The sequence below is a fragment of the Ceratotherium simum genome, chromosome 16 (genome assembly GCF_057802395.1).
Source record: "Ceratotherium simum simum isolate JZ-2026a chromosome 16, ASM5780239v1, whole genome shotgun sequence".
In the NCBI taxonomy this organism is placed as follows: domain Eukaryota; kingdom Metazoa; phylum Chordata; class Mammalia; order Perissodactyla; family Rhinocerotidae; genus Ceratotherium; species Ceratotherium simum.
This window is the reverse complement of record NC_141915.1, coordinates 26,891,035-26,907,899: the sequence shown is the minus strand read 5'-3', so window position 1 is coordinate 26,907,899 and position 16,865 is coordinate 26,891,035. Positions and strand designations below refer to the sequence as shown.

General features: G+C 36.6%; 1 protein-coding gene across 7 annotated transcripts in view; it reads right to left on the bottom strand.

The window, feature by feature from the left end:
• BCAS3 (BCAS3 microtubule associated cell migration factor) overlaps positions 1-16,865 on the bottom strand; it is a 562,723-nt gene that overhangs the window by 279,234 nt on the left and 266,624 nt on the right. For all 7 annotated transcript variants that reach the window (XM_014790917.2, XM_004434813.3, XM_014790915.2 and 4 more), the window contains 2 exons: positions 15,661-15,826; positions 13,174-13,274 (listed from right to left, as the gene is read on the bottom strand). In XM_014790917.2, the coding sequence (XP_014646403.1) occupies positions 13,174-13,274; positions 15,661-15,826 (267 nt within the window). The remainder of the gene's footprint in view (positions 1-13,173; positions 13,275-15,660; positions 15,827-16,865) is intronic.

Genomic DNA, 16,865 nt, shown 5'->3' with positions numbered 1-16,865 from the left:
TCATTTTTCTCTTCTTAATAAACACCATGTGTCCTGATCAGAGATATCATATAAAGCTATTCAACACTGGAGAAAAAGTACTTTGACTAGAAGTCACAACACAAGGAAGTTACAGACATGCAAGGAAGCTTTATATGTAGTGATAGAAACAAAGAAAGTAGTTTGGGCCACAACTTTACATTCTCTATAATACGCCTGAGGAATTAGAAGATTTCATTTTAGAAAATATTGATTTGGTTTCATATTTAAAAGTATTTAGGACATAACCCTGGAAAGACCACTGGCACCTGGAAAATAGCCTTGGAAGGCAGCAGAGTGCCCAAAAGCAGAAAAAAAACACTAGCCTCAAAATATCCCTTATAAATCTCAGCTCTGACCCAGACTTGACATCATATCTGGGTGGTTCTGATGCTCTTCATGTGGTCATAAAATACAAAGAAAGCATAGTAGAAGAGGCAAGAAGTTGATGGTATAAAAGCAATGAAGGCAATTCAGTGTTGCTCATCTCTCCACCAAGTTCCACAGAATCACGTGGCGAAAAGCCTCCTGTCATATGACAACAATAAGGAGATTCAAACTGCAGAGAGACAATCTACGGCATTCACCCACCTCCCTTATGCCTCAGTCACTGGGCTGGTTACCTTTACCAAGTAAGATCATGAGAAAATTTTCTTTTTCTAAAAAGGAGACAAAAAAAAAAAGCTTATACACCATCAAAGCAAAAGTAAAGCTTTGGTCTTAGTAATATGAGAATGCAAGTGCAAGATGGACAAATAGAGGTGCAGCTGAGAATTGAGCAGAAAGGCTGAACTACAGAGTTTCCCTGGCATTTTCTACTTTTCTGGAATAATAACTAAAAACTATTAAGCAGTCAGGAAAGCCTGAAACATATAACAGCAGAAATTATTATTTTTTTATTATTTAAAGAACGGTGGCTAAGAGCAGCCCTTCTACTAATGGCAAAGAGGTGTAGGTACACATATAAGCAACACTACCATAAAGTAGAGATTTTTGTTTTAACAAAATCCATATTTATATGATTATATTTCCTATGGTTGAGAGCAGCTATAATTAATGGATTTCCCTCCTTCTCCTAATGCAGCCATTTGTCAATTCAAATACAGAACGTCCAATCAATTTTGATGTATTTAGTAAGCAATTTGTCAAATGGTGCTATAATCCAGTTAATATATTAATTCTTGTCATGGAGAGAGTTCTGACAACTATATGGTTTTCCATTACTGGTTTGGAGAGAAAAATCTGTGCTGGGACTCAATGGTCATTCTTCGGAGATAACACCTCTGTGTTCCAATATCTGAGGGCATGCCATAATACATCACTTAATAGGAAAACTACTTTGCTGAAATAAAGACCTGGGTTCTATTGGACAGTGTGGCTGCTAATTCACTGTAATAAACTGGGTTTCTTGGAATCTCGATGTGCCTCAAATAATTTTAATAAAGTGAGCATACAAACACATGGGACACTAAATGCAAAATAAGTAAGCTTCTAAGAGAGGAACAGGGCTTTACTAATGAAATATATGCATCTTAAACTTAATTATAAACATTTTCCCTTATTCTCAAAGTTTCTTCATATGAACTGCTAAAGAAGTCTCTCTCGTGCTTTCACTTTTCCTATCCCAACATACTTCAGGTCAATGACTGACTCCTATGAGTACCTCACACAGGCCCTATTCTAAGGCCACACAGTCACTGGTAGTCAAGACTCTTGGAAGGCTGACCTTCAGTTAACACAGTGTGAAGTTCTGGACATGACAGTTTTCTTACTCTGTAAATATATTTCATCCACTAACCACTGTGCCATCTCCATCTTTTCCCAAGTCTACCTATGCACTGGGAGCTGGAGACAGAACCACTAGATGTGCCAGGATTTCTGGTAAGTGGTCCAAATTTATATCACAGAAGAAATATAGTGACCAAGCAAGTGTAAATCCTTTCCCAAACTTTTCAGTGAAAGATTGAACCACTACCAGTTTACGCAGAGCAGGGGACTAGAAGACACGTTTTTAACATGTCATAGATAACCTCTAGAGCCACCCTGGGCATATGTGGCAAAAACTTTCCAAAGATGATGGCTCTCTCCATTCACTATATCCAAATCTTTCTATCTTTCTCTATCAGGAAATGCAAAAGCAGAGATGAAGGCAAATCCTTTCTAGAAAACAAAACTGCAAAACATGGCAAAAAAATTTTTTTTGAATTAGAAGAAAAAGAAAGAAGAGAAAAGGAACACTACATTAATATTCCAGACATTAGGCTCCCCTCAGCCTATTTATGAACCATGCAAGAGCAAAGAAAAAAAAATTTGCCAGAGTCATTTGGCACAAGGCTGTGTATTTAAAAACCTGCAATGTGTACTACTCCTCCAGACTACCAGACGTCTCATTGTTTCATGTGTCTGCTGAGAAAGGTGCCCTATGTGTCAGAAAAGCACACTGAATATTTTTCAATGACCCAGGGGGCAGAGGTCACTTATTATAAATGGATAATGAGACCTAATGCAGTGCTCTGAGTATGGACAAAGAAAGGGTCTATCCATAGCCCCTGGTGGATTGGTCATTCAGGCTTTTATTTCCTCTGCACACTTAATGGAGTCAAACAATTGACAGAAATTCTATAGAGAAGGCTGAAACTGAGAGAAACAACTGTATTCTAACTCTGATAGACAGATACAAATAGTGACCCTGAAATGGCGCCAGAACTCCTGTTACCACTAACACAGTAGACAGCTGTAGCATTCCCCCCAAATTCCCATTTAGTCATTTGTTGGCAATTAACCTTACTGATGGAAGTGATGGCACATCAAACCACAAGCTCCTGCCAATATCAATCCATTATATTACCGCAGGTAAGCAGACACAGACCATTCTATTTTAGCTCCTTATTTTTGGAGAAAAGGGCAGATATCCCCATACCCTCCATCCTATAGCCCCACTACCCAACTCACAAAATGCACATTCAGGGATAGCAGTATCTGAATATAACAACCTTAAACTCTGGTTGGATAGAGCAAAAGACATCAGAAGCAGAGGTACTCATGGGGTAGAGGCTTTATAACCAACAGATTATTTTTCTTTAATTTATCAGAATCAATGTCCTATCCCAGGCAAATCTGTCAATCTGATGGCAGTAAGTATTAATAGTATCAACGGAAAAGAATGTACACTCTCAACTATACCTTAAAAAAAGCAGGTCACAAAGCAACCTCAAGGAACATTAAGCTTTCTTTTGTAAAATAAAGACATTGAAAAGGATGAAACAGCCCCTTAGAAAAATTTTCCTTTTGTTTCATTTCAACTTTAAGAACAATGATGACAGGAAGGTGGGTTGACATGTAAACTATTTTTTTTCCCCAAATGGTAAATACAAAAGCAAAGGACAGAAATGCCAAGATTTACTTCAGAATGGAGTATAGGTCATTATGTTGTAATAGAAAGGACTTCTGAAGTTGAAACATCTCAATAATAAATCAGCAATGACAGAAAAACCCAATGAACTACTCCAGAGGTGTGAAGATCTATGTAAAGATATGAGTATCAATAAGAAGCATGTATCCCATAAACGCAAAGGGAAAGAAGGGAAAAAGGGTAATCTAATCCAAACTTTTCAATCCATCATTTAAAAAGCTTGCAGATTGTTGATGGTACTTTCACTTACCTATTTTACCTCTTTTCATTGAAGAAGAAAATGTATTTTAATTTCTTTAATGTTTCTCAAGTTATACAACATACATATGGCTAAATTCAGGGTCAATATGTTTCAAATTTTTAGTTTATTGAAGAGACACACCACTCATTTCACTAAAATCATTTCTCTACGGAAGGACATATATCAGTTGATAAAACTAAGTATAAATAAGAGACATCATCAAATATAATTCAATCTGAAGTGATTTCTTAACTACCTCAGATACTCAGACCTGGATAGAACAGTGTGACACACCCAATGGCCAACAATGGACTATAAATACTCTTTAAATAAGTCCTACATTACAAGTTTCCTTTACAAGAGAAAAACATTTCTTTCTTCCCCTTCCACCCTACCCAATCTTGGGCAAATATTTATTATGGACAATGCAAGGAAATATTGTTGAGTACCTCCATCATACTTGGTACATACCACAACAGCGATGCAATCCAGGATGTTAGGTTAAATCTAATGTGACATTAGAGAAAGAGTAGCTCAGAAAATGGCTGCATATTTAATTGCTTTTCCAGGGCACTGACAATGACCATGGTAGAGAAGACCAATAATTTTTTTCCTTTTTGAATCAGTATGTTCAAAATATATCACCATTGTATTATAAAACCAACAAAACAATAAGATAGCAAAATATTCCAAAATGATTTCATTCTAAATCCAAAAGTGTGACTTTATATTACAAGGAAAAATAATTGCCACTTCTGTTCTCACGGTTGTAGCTGGTAGGCTAGCAACACAAGATTTAGTTGGCAATCAAGATCTCTAGATTTAACTTTCATTATGCTGCTGACGTGATTTTCATACTTCCATATGTAAGACAAATCTCAATACTAGCTTTAGGTACTGTCTACTTCATTATACATAAAGACTAAAATGAAAGTGCTAGTGAAGTCCAAGAGATTACTACAGCAATAACATTTTTAAAAAGCAGATATATCAATAGACAGCCCAGCTATTCAAAAGAAATCCAGAATTGACTTAGCTCTCTTTAGTATAATAAAAACTGAGATTTTTTTTAATTTTTATTTTTTATTTTTTATTTTTTTGGTGAGGAAGATTAGCCCTGAGCTAACATCCGTTGCCAATCCTCCTCCTTTTGCTGAGGAAGACTGGCCCTGGGCTAACATCTGTGCCCATCTTCCTCTACTTTATATGGGATGCCGCCACAGCATGGCTCGACAAGCGGTGTGTCGGTGCATGCCTGGGATCCGAACCTGCGAGCCCCCGGCCGCTGCAGCAGAGCGCATGCACTTAACCGCTATGCCACCAGCAGGCCTCAAGAAAAACTAAGATTTTTGTCAAAGCAGCATTAATACTTCAAAGTAGGGTTCCAGTTGGAGCTTTTAGAATGATTAATACTGCCTTCTTACATGTCATGATGTCTAGGTTATCATAATGTAACCTCATCTTGTTTCTCTATATTCTCTCTGGGATAAAATTATTTCATGGAAAGCTTACATCAATTACCAATTACATAACCAAAAAATCTCAGAAGGGAGCTCAAAACTGTAGATACACATACGGAAGTTTTTGGGTTATTTCCAAGAGCCTCCTGAACAACACTACCAGGACATATACTACTTGCACCAAAACAGAGGCAACACTGCAATCCCCAATTCTGTCTCCTACTCTAGGCAACATATTTCTCTTAATGTTTCAGTGAATGGCATAACCTATTGCCCAAGCCAGTCATCCTTTCTTCAGTCACCTCATGTAGTCCCAAATCCTACAGATGCAACCTCCTCAATTTCTCTGCGACTCAGCCTTTTCTCTCCATCCCCATGGAAATTATCCCCACTAATAATTAACTTCTTCCTTCCTTGAATTTCTATACCAATTAATTCATGCTATTAACATAGCACTTATCACAATGTGTCATAGATGCTCATATACATGCTTCTTATTTGTATTTCTGTTAGGGTAATGAGTCAAAAGTAAAGTCAGCAGAACAACTGGTTTAATATAAGATAAAGATAATACATAGGATTTAAGCATCTGAAGTTTAAAAAATGATTATGGGGCCAGCCCCATAGCTTGGCGGTTGGGTGCGCGCACTCCGCTGCTGGCAGCCCAGGTTCGGATCTGGGCGCGCACTGACGCACTGCTTCTCCGGCCATGCTGAGGCCGCGTCCCACATACAGCAACTAGAAGGATGTGCAACTGTGACATACAACTATCTAATGGGGCTTTGGGAAAAAGAAAAAAAGGAGGAGGATTGGCAGTGGATGTTGGCTCAGAACTGGTCTTCCTTGGCAAGGAGAGGAGGATTGGCACGGATGTTAGCTCAGGGCTGATCTTCCTCAACAACAAAAAAAAAAGATTATGATCACACACTTCCACTACTGGCCACATGTGAGAGACTAGATTTACATTATCTCCTAAAATAATTAATTAGCCGTAAGCAAAAGGTTGTTTTGAACCCTCCATAACAAAGCTTAAAAATAAACATAGAAACAATCAAATTTATTCCAAGTAATTTGACTGCATCCTAGGAATACACAACAATCTACCACTTACCAACATGAAATTGAAAATGCCCAGCATCCTATCAAAAATCACTAGGCACATAAAGAAGAAGGAAAACACAACCCATACCAAGAAGAAAAATCAATCAATAGAAAAATCCTCAAGAAATATCAGGGCGAAAAGAATTAGCATGCAGGGACCCTAAAACAGCTATTATAAAATAAATGTTCCATACATTCAAACACAAACATGATGAGGAAAGAAATGACAGATATAAAAAAGATCCAAATGGAACTTCTAGAGATGAAAAATATAGTATCTGAAAGGAAAAATATGTTGAATAAAATTAATTGCAGATAGAGCAGAAGACCTGATATATTTAAATACGTAGAAATACAAACTAAACAAAATCAAATAGAGAAAAAAAGAAATTGAAAAATTGAAAAAAGAATCAGTGAGCTGGGAAAATACCAAGTGGTCAACATACATATAATTGGAGTCACTAAAGGAGAGAAGAAGAGTGACAGAAAAAATATTTGAAGATATAACTGCATAAAAATTTTCATATTTGATGAAAACTATAAATCCACAGATCCAAGAATCTCACAAACCCCAAGCAGAAGAAAACCACACATGACATTATGGTTTAATTGATTTTTTTCTATTTTATTTCTATTTTTTCCTATATTTTCTATTTTACTGATTTCCACTCTGATCTTTATTATTTCCTTTGTTTTGCTTTAATTTGCTCTACTTTTTCTAGTTTCTGAATGTGGAAGCTGAGGTCCCTGATTTCAGAACTTTCTCTTTTATAACACAGGCATTTAGTCCGATAAATTTCCCTTTGGGTGCTGATTTAGTGCCATCCCACAAGTTTTTCTATTTTTCTTTAAACTTTTTATTTTGAAATGATTATAGGTTCATAAGAAGCTGCCAAATAGTACAGAGAAGTCTTGTATAGCCTGCATCTAGCTTTAAAACCCGGAAATAGCAATTGGTACAATCCACAGACCCTATTTGGATTTCATCAGTTTTACATACATTCATTTTGTGGGAGAGAGACTGTGTGTATGTGTGTATAGTGCTATTCAATTCTATCATGCGTTCATCTGTATAACCTCTGCTACTATCAAGATACAGAACGCTTCCATCACCACAAAGATCTACTTAACTCTTTATAGTCACATTCAACACCCTCCCTCCTACTCTGTCTATAAGCCCTGGGCAATACTAATCTGTTATTCATCTCTACAATTTTGTCATTTTGAGAACGTTATATAAATGGAATCTTTTTTTCTCTTGATGCTTTTGAGACGTCTAGTATGCAAACTTGAGATTGGCTTTTTCACTCAGCATATCCTTGAGATTCATCCAACTTGTGCATGTATGTATACTTCAATCTACTTTTTAATTTTTTTCTGAATAGTATTCTAAGATATGGATGTATGTTGTCTTCATTTTCATTTAGTTCAAAATAATTTCTAATTTCCCTCTTGATTTCTTCTGTGACCCATGTATTATTTAGAAGTATGTTGTTTAGTTTCCAAATATTTGTGGATTTTTCCAGAGATCTGTTGTTCATTTCTTTTTGAATTCCATCGTGGTCAGAGAATATGCTTTGTATGACTTGAAAGCTTTTAAATTTATTAAGACTTGTTTTATGGCCCAGAAGATGGTCTATACTGGTCAATGTTCCCTGTGCACTTGAAAAGAATGTGTATTCTACTGCTGTTGGGTAGAGTGTTCTACTTAGTCTGATATTAATGTAGCAACTCAGGGTTTAGAGTGTGTTTCTCCTAAGCAGCATATAGTTGGGGCCTATTTTTTTAATCTAATTTGACAATCTCTCACTTTTTATTAGGATGTTTAGACCATTTATAACTAATGTGAGTACTGATATGCTTAGGTTACATCAGGTTGCCTATTTCTGGCCATTTTATTTCCTTTCTTGGCATAGGTTGCTTTTGATTTCATTATACATATCTTTTAACATCACAGTTTATCTTCAAGGGATATTATACCACTCACATATACTATAAAAAACCTTACAGAAAAAAAAAGAAAAACCTTACAAGAGTATAGTTCCATTTCCCACACCCTTGGCCTTTATGCTACTGTTGTCATACATTACATGACATTATATAAATATACATGTGTTTTAAAAACCATAGTACATTGACACTATTTTTGTGTTAACAGTGAATTTTATTTCAAAGAGACAAATAACTACCAAAGCAAACACATATATGTTTCAACCATTTTCAGTGTTTTTCTCCTTTCCATCTGCTATCAAAGGCTCTCCCCACCTTTCCAATAATGCCTTTAAAGGCAGAGGAAAACAATTATATTCCCAATTAAACATACGGAGGTTCTGTGGATCCCAGGTACCTTTCTACTGTGTATCAAAGCTACATTTCTGGGCCGGCCCCGTGGCTTAGCAGTTAAGTGCGCGCGCTCCACTACTGGTGGCCCAGGTTCAGATCTCGGGCACGCATCGATGCACCACTTCTCCAGCCATGCTGAGGCCGCGTCCCACATACAGCAACTAGAAGGATGTGCAACTATGACATACAACTATCTACTGGGGTTTTGTGGGAGGAAAAAAAAAAAAGGAGGAGGATTGGCAACAGATGTTAGCTCAGAGCCAGTCTTCCTCAGCAAAAAAAGAGGAGGATTAGCATGGATGTTAGCTCAGGGCTGATCTTCCTCACACACACAAAAAAAAGCTACATTGCTACTGAATGGTCTTTTGTTACCATTTAACAAAGAAAACTCGGTAAGCTTATGGAAGAACTTCTCGCATACCCACGGATTATTTTAGGAAGAAGTTCAAAGTCTAACCTCCCCCAACAAAGCTAGTTAATGTCAGCAACTTAAAAATACTGCTGCTGCCAAATTACCTGAAAGAAAAGGAGGAAACATTATTTTTTCCCTAAATAAAACTCTCCCAAGTCAACTCAGTAAACGCTGTTTTTTAATTTACAAATTGGGAAGCTCTGAAGCAGACTAAAGAATTATTGTCTACTTTGGGATCATAGTCAAAGCCGGTTGATATTTGTTAGTCTCTTCTAGTGTTTATCTTTGTTTTGGTAAAACAACACACTGAAATAAAACACCTATTTTAGAAAAGGTAATTACAGTATGTAATTTTTTTTGAAGGAAGAAAAAATAGAGTTAACACAAAAATCACTAATCTCCTCTGCGATAATCATTTTATAATCTATTCCCAAGATCTCTTATGATCAAGGCAAAACATTTTTTTGATATTAGATTCTTGACTTTTACTTTTACTGAGCTTTATAGAAAGATTATATTACCATCTGTGAATATACTTTGCACATATAAATTAATCAATCTATTAAATTAAACCATATAAATTTGCTGATATTTGACTTGTTTTTACTTACTCAAAATGGCAATTTTTTATGGTTCAACCTAATAACAAAGAGTCCTTTCCACCTCCACAGCGACCTCTGTAACGAGCATTCTAGTATGATTCAATTTATGATACACCAAAATTCCTCAATTTTGTATCATTCCATTCAATTGATATATGTAGGCAATGTGACTACAGTTAAGAATACAGAATTGAGGGCCGGCCCTGTGGCTTAGCAGTTAAGTGTGCGCACTCCGCTGCTGGTGGCCCGGGTTCGGATCCCGGGCGTGCACCGACGTACCGCTTCTCCGGCCATGCTGAAGCCGCGTCCCACATACAGCAACTAGAAGGATGTGCAACTATGACATACAACTATCTACTGGGGCTTTGGGGGAAAAAATAAATAAGTAAAATTATTAAAAAAAAAAAAAAAGAATACAGAATTGAGTTTTTACTGACTTCACCTTAAAGTTAGGTGAGAAGTCTTGAGTATTCCAGACAGGTTTCTCCTTCCCTCCCCCACCAGCTACCCTTTAACCACATATGCAGAACTCTGTTTACCAACTAGCAGTGTATTTATTATGATTACATGGCTGGAAGGCGAGTGGGGATTCCTTGCTAAACATCCTGCTCTCCTACTCTCTTCTCCCTGAGACAAAGTCTCTTTCCCATTTCCATTTACATCATTCTTTGTCTACTATTATTATGATTTCCGGAGTTTGTACAAGTCTGCTTCACTTGGTCCACAGATCCAAATACAACCAAATACAAATGTTTGTGACATTTGTGAAGTTTGCATTAGAGTTTTACTCCAAATGGTTATATGTGAAAAAACTTCTAGTAGTATATTTATCAACATGGTTAAGTAAAACAAAAAACTTCCTGGCATCAGGTATGGTATACCTGTGTTTTAAGAGGTCACAACATCTTTTTGAATGGCTTCAGTAAGAAGTGGAGAGAAAGCAAGAGGATAATAAGCGAGTTTTCTTAGTGAGGCTCTAACTTGTATGAAGGGCTCAACAGACAGGCAGGTAAAGGCATTCCCTCGAAATGGGCTCCAGCACTGCTCTCACCAATGCTATTTCAGGCTTTTACTCCTCTGACACAGATGTTCGTGTTGTGCATATTTAATTGCTTCAGTCATGTAATAAACTGGCATGTCCAGGACTCTCAATCAAATAGCCTTTCTTTATGTAAGAAAACGTGACTTTAAAATCCAGGCTAATCCTGTGCCTCTACTCTCAATGTAAAGAAGAAATATAATAATTATTACAGAATTACCTGTTTCTTAGGTATTTTTTTACCTATTAAATTATATCTACAGTAACATTTCACAAGATAAGAGAAAATATACTAATTATGTCTGTCACTTAGATATAGATATTACAACATAGTCAAAATCACATAGAAGAGGTATTCCATTATTAAATCCCTGAAGTCTATTGCTTGAAAATATGCACTTTTGAGATAAGAAACAAAAGGACAGAATGATGCTTACATGTATGTATTGTTTTACAATTTTCCAAGGACTTGAGCATCACTTCATTGACCATAATAACATCTTTATAAAAGCAAGTACTATTATTGATATTTTATATTTATCAAGTTATTGAGAGGTGGTTTGGAACTGGAACCCGGGCCTTTTCCTTATTCCAATGCTAGTCCATCTGGAATTCAAAAGGTCTAACATGAAATGCATTATATTCCATATTTTAATTAGAAACTGTAGAATCATCAGTGACCACTTTCTTTCAAATTGTCTCTAATTCTTTTCTATTCCAACTCTGTGACACTTCACAGGTTTGTCCTGTCTTCTCCGTAATACAGCCTTAATTAAAGCCCTCTCATCTTGCTCCAGGATCACCGAGCCTCTACTCCCCCCCCTCCTCTGAACCTCCTATCATAACACTGTTAGAGTGATCCTCCTAAAAATGCAATTCTGATGGTGTCATTCCAATGCTTGAAAACACTGGATGGCTTGCTGTTGCCTACAGTGATGGTTCCTAAACCGTACAACTGTACCACCGAACAACTTTGTAGTTCTAAGAATTGAACAAAGGTATTTAGAGCTGCTAAAATCAAGTAATGTCAATCAGCTTAATTCACCAGAACAAAAAAATTAAGGAATAAAGAATGGAGATTGCATTTCGTTTTTGCCCATATCGTTTTCTTACATATTTGGGACTCACTACTGTTCGTCTACTAAACAGACCTATCACAATAACAAAACAAACAAAAAAAAACAATATAAATTATGAAAAAGTCAACTATACTTAATTCCACAGTTATTTTGACCCCTGTTGAGAGATAGGGGAAAATGTTCTCATGATTTTAATTTGATATTATATAAATGCCATGTTTTTTCTAATTCATATGATAAGAGTTACATATATGCTTCAATAACCTAGAATCTAACAACTCTCTACTTCTTGAACCAGAAAACCCTTTTTATATTACCCCTCTGCGAAGGCTTTGGCAACTTAAGTCATTGCTCTCATGGTCCAATGCATAATCCTTCACTGAGGCACCCATCTCACTTTATTTTAGTTTTTTATTAAACGTCCGTCTCCTGAATTAGATAGTGAATTCATTGAGGATAGAAGCAGCAGACTATTCACATTTAAATCACAAGCGCCTGACACATAGAAGTCCCTTAGCTGGAGGAATCAGGGAGTTCAATTACATAAGAGAGCAAGACTGCCAACTATTTGTTACAATTAGGGAGTTTCATAACTTTAGAGAAAAGTCAATAAATTTTCTCTGTTTCCAATAAAATATGTAACACATTATAAACATAAAATAAAACAGTTTTAGAAATATTTTACTTCATGCTATATAACACAACCAGGCAAGATAATAAGTTTGATACAACAAAACTCCATTAAAAACATGTCAGTGTTGATTTTTAGGAAGTTTCTTAAAAACATGCAGTGCTCAGAGCCATCAAGTTAAATTAAGGATCCAGTCAATTCTACAAAATTGTAAAGAATTTCTAATTCTATGACTATAAACTGGATAATAAATGTTAAATTGTCTTTTCATGCCTCCCCTACAAAAAAGGCTGTTTCTAGCTCAGGGCACACTTTCTCCTTAAGTTAAAAAAAAAAAAAAACCCAGATCAATCTCTACAAATGTCGGGGCTTAGATATGACAGTAAGCAAACAAACAAACAAAAACCCAATGGAGTTACTTCATTATTGCAAGCAAAATTCTACAAAAAGAAAAACCTGCTGATACAGCTTTCACAGTGAAAAGTCTTAATTTTTTTTCATGTCAGAAATAGATACCAAATTGTATGCAAGTTTATTATATCCTAGTATCATTTTTTTTTAAGCTTTTGAGCCCACCAGATATTCACCATTAACTTATATAATTGCAGGGGTATATCTCACAGCCAGGGAATATGAACAGCCAGAGGCAGACTTAATGTATGCTAAGGTTTATGGCTTACATTTATATTAAATATCTTACTTGCCTCAGTATGATTGTTTAAGGCCTATAGCCTATGGACCAGTGGTAATATGCATGGTTGCATTAAAAGTCAGGATTTCAAGATGAAATCTCAAAATACTGTATCAAAGGAAAAAAACAATAAGAACTACTTACGGCCAGCAAGCAGGAACTGATAATACTGTACTGCATCTGCAGCGAGGAGCAGAGGGTGGTTTGCATTAAATGGTGGTTGCAATTCATTCCATTGAGGAGTTCTAAGGAACAGCAGAAGAATATTAATATTTAAGCTTAAAAGATACGTGGTAAATCACTATCACTGTCACCACTTACAGACATTGATATAAACTCACACTATCTTTGTAATCATCAAAATGAACTTGTCAGAGTGCTGGAACCTGAAACAAAAGGCCATCTTCTTAAAAAGAACAAAAGGTGGCAGTGAGTTGCACAGATTACATAGAGCCAACATTAGTTTAATAGCAGAAGACCCTCCAACAGGATAGACAAGACATTCAAAACACTGGACAGAGAGGAAGGGCAGAATTCAAATGTCACAACTAAGCAGTTAGAATTTCACCTAATTTCTAACAATTGTTAGTACTCTCTATTCTTAGAATATGTGTATATTTTAAAACAAAATAAAGCAGGTAAAAATGGTTTAAAAAAAAAAAAACCCACAGTTGTGTTAATGATTGACTTATTCTAGACCTAATTAGCATCTGAGTTCCAAAATAAGCCACTTATTTCAACAATGATGGTGCTGTAATTTTAATTAGATCTGCCTGCTCATAAATAGCTTGATAAATAAGCTATTGATCAGATCAATCCAGTACAGTAAAGTAGTTGTAAAGAATGCTGGAGCCTCCAAAAATCAATATAAGAATATTTTAAAATGTCAAAAGGAGAGGGATCATTTTCATATCCATTTTTGTCTTTTTCTGTCCATACATGTCAGGACTAATTTTTTCTGTCTCTCCTGTACCACTGTTTACTATATTGAACCGGTTTTATTCTAGAGTTTATTTCTCCCTCTTTGTCTAGCTTATAAATATTCTAATGATTACGTATTTTTGAGAAGATCTCTGATTCTTTTCTTTTCTTCTTTTTGCTGAGGAAGATTTGCTCTGAGCTAACATTTGTGCCAACCTTCCTCTATTTTGTACGTGGGTCGCCGCCACAGCATGGCCACCAACAAGTGGTGTAGGTCCACGCTTGGGAACTAAACCCAGGCCACCGATGTGGAGCATGCTGAACTCGACTTCTAGGCCACAGGGTTGGCTTCAGACCTCTGATTCTTAATAAGCGTTTCTACTGTGTTTAACCATTATATCGTGGGGAATTACATCAAAGGAAACTTTCCAATCTATTTTTTTTTTTTTAAAGATTTTATTTATTTTATTTTTTCCCCCCAAAGCCCCAGTGGGTAGTTGTACGTCGTAGCTGCACATCCTTCTAGTTGCTGTATGTGGGACTCGGCCTCAGGATGAACGGAGAAGTGGTGCCTCGATGCGCACCCGGGATCCGAACCCGGGCCACCAGCATCGCAGCGCGCGCACTTAACCACCAAGCCACAGGGCCGGCCCTCCAATCTATTTATATCAGTTTCTGTTCCCCTTAAAGGCTGTCTCAATGAACTCTCTATTTTCAGTGAGCATGAGACTTGGATATAGGGGAAGCACTAAAGTTCTATATATAGGATAGAAAAAAAACCAGGTCCTAGAAAAGGTAACACAAAGAGGCAAGGAGAAAGGAGTTCAAAAAGAGGTATTCTCCAAGGCATATACCGAAGACAAGTGAAAACATGTGACTACACAAAAATTTGTACATGAATGTTCTTAGCAACATAATTCATGACAGCTAAAAAGTGGGAATGTCTACCAACTGAGGAATGAATAAACAATATGGGGTATATCCACACAATGGATTATTATTTGGCCATAAAAATGAAGTTCTGATACATACTACAACGTGACTAGACCTTGAAAATATTATGCTAAGTGAAGGAAGTCAGATGCAAAAGGTCACATTTTGTATGATTCCATTTAGATAAAATGTCCAGAGTAGGCAAATCCATAGAGATAGAAAGTAAACTGACGCTTGCCTAGGACTGAAGGGTTGGGAGAAAACGGGGAGTGACTGCTAGCGGGTACAGGTTTCTTTTGGGGGTGATTAAAATGGATTGTGGTGATGGGTGCACAACCTAGTGGAAATTCACTTTAAAATGGATGAATTGCATTATATGTAAATTATATCTCAGTTAAAAAAGAAATTAATTATTGATACACACAACAACAGTGATGAAGCAAAATAATTTTGCTAGGTGAAAGAAGCAAGATAAAAAAGAGTATACACTCTACAATGCCATTTATACAAAATTGTAGAAATCGTAAACTAATCTGTAGTGACAGAGAGCAGATCAGTGGTTGCCTGGGGCTCAGTGGGTGAGGCAGGGATAAAGAGGGACAGGAGGGAGAGATTACAAAGAGGCACAGGAAAACACTCGCAGGCGATGGATATATTTATAATGTTAATTATGGTGATGGCTTCACAGCTACGTAAGTCAAACCTTATTCAAATCGCATACTTTTAATATTTTATACCTCAATAAAGCTGTTAAAAAATAATGAAACGAAGTACTACCTAACCAGAGTCCAGCTGGCTCGAGGTGATGTCACCATTTCCAGTGGGGTGTCATCGCTAATCTTGGGGGCAGTGCTGAGCGGTCGGGGCTCCATCATGTGCTCCACTAAGGTCCCATAGCAGCTAATAATGTAGAGAGATTCAACTACAACTTGTTTGGACTGATCTACAAACAGAAAAACAGAACCTAGACGTGTGATAATGGCTTAAAAGGAGCACAGCATAATTTTTACAAGTTATTGACCTTTTTTATTTCAGTCTCAAGACTGCTGAGAGAAAAGAAGAAGGCAGGAATTTTTTCACATGGTGCCTGCTCCTTGCCTAAAGGTTGCCTCTTATAAGTAGATGCTATTGAATGTGAAAATCTCTATGCTATCAAAACTTCTTTAAATCTTAGGCAATGTATTTCAAGAACGATATAAATATACTCAAAGTTCTAAAACAGTGAAACAATATTTTACGAAGTCTTTTGTATTTGTGTGCAATGTAATTCATCCCACATTATGAAAAATGAGTGATATCAGGTGGGACAGGGAAGGAACGACTGAAAAGGAACACTGTATGGACAAAGATTTAGTTACTCCAGATGGACCAACTCAACTGCATGACAGGCTCTTTGTATGCCTAAATCAGCCTAACTTCTCATTTATTTTCTCTCAGAAAACCTTCTCTTCTAAATTTCTAGATTAAAACAAACAAACAAATGAAAAACACACACATCCTCCTCTCCCAAATCCTCTTCTCTTCTCTCAATGGGATCACTGGCCCCCATGGTAAATGAAGACCAGTAATACTTTGAGGTCAGGTGCTGAATATGGATCTAATCAAATGACTTTATAAGGAGTACACATGTCCTCACTACCAAAACAGGTTTAGTCCTCTATCTTGGGTTTTACAGTAAACTTAGGAGCATATAAAACCACTCATGAATGCTGGGTGGGTCACCTTATCTCAGTGCCAGAGGAATCAATTACAGCTGATTTGAGAAAATGGCTAACGACCAGGCAGTGGAACATAAAGGAGTAGCAAGTTAAAAGGGTAATTAGAACAGAAGGGAGATGCATTTGAAATCGAGCTTCACAGAGGGTTTTAACTAGTAACAAAAAGTCATTTCGATAGCATCATTAAAGCTAAGGAGGTAACAAAAAAATAAAGATGAGATAAGAAAATGGAAGGCTTGCACACTTTATACTGTATCCTCTCCC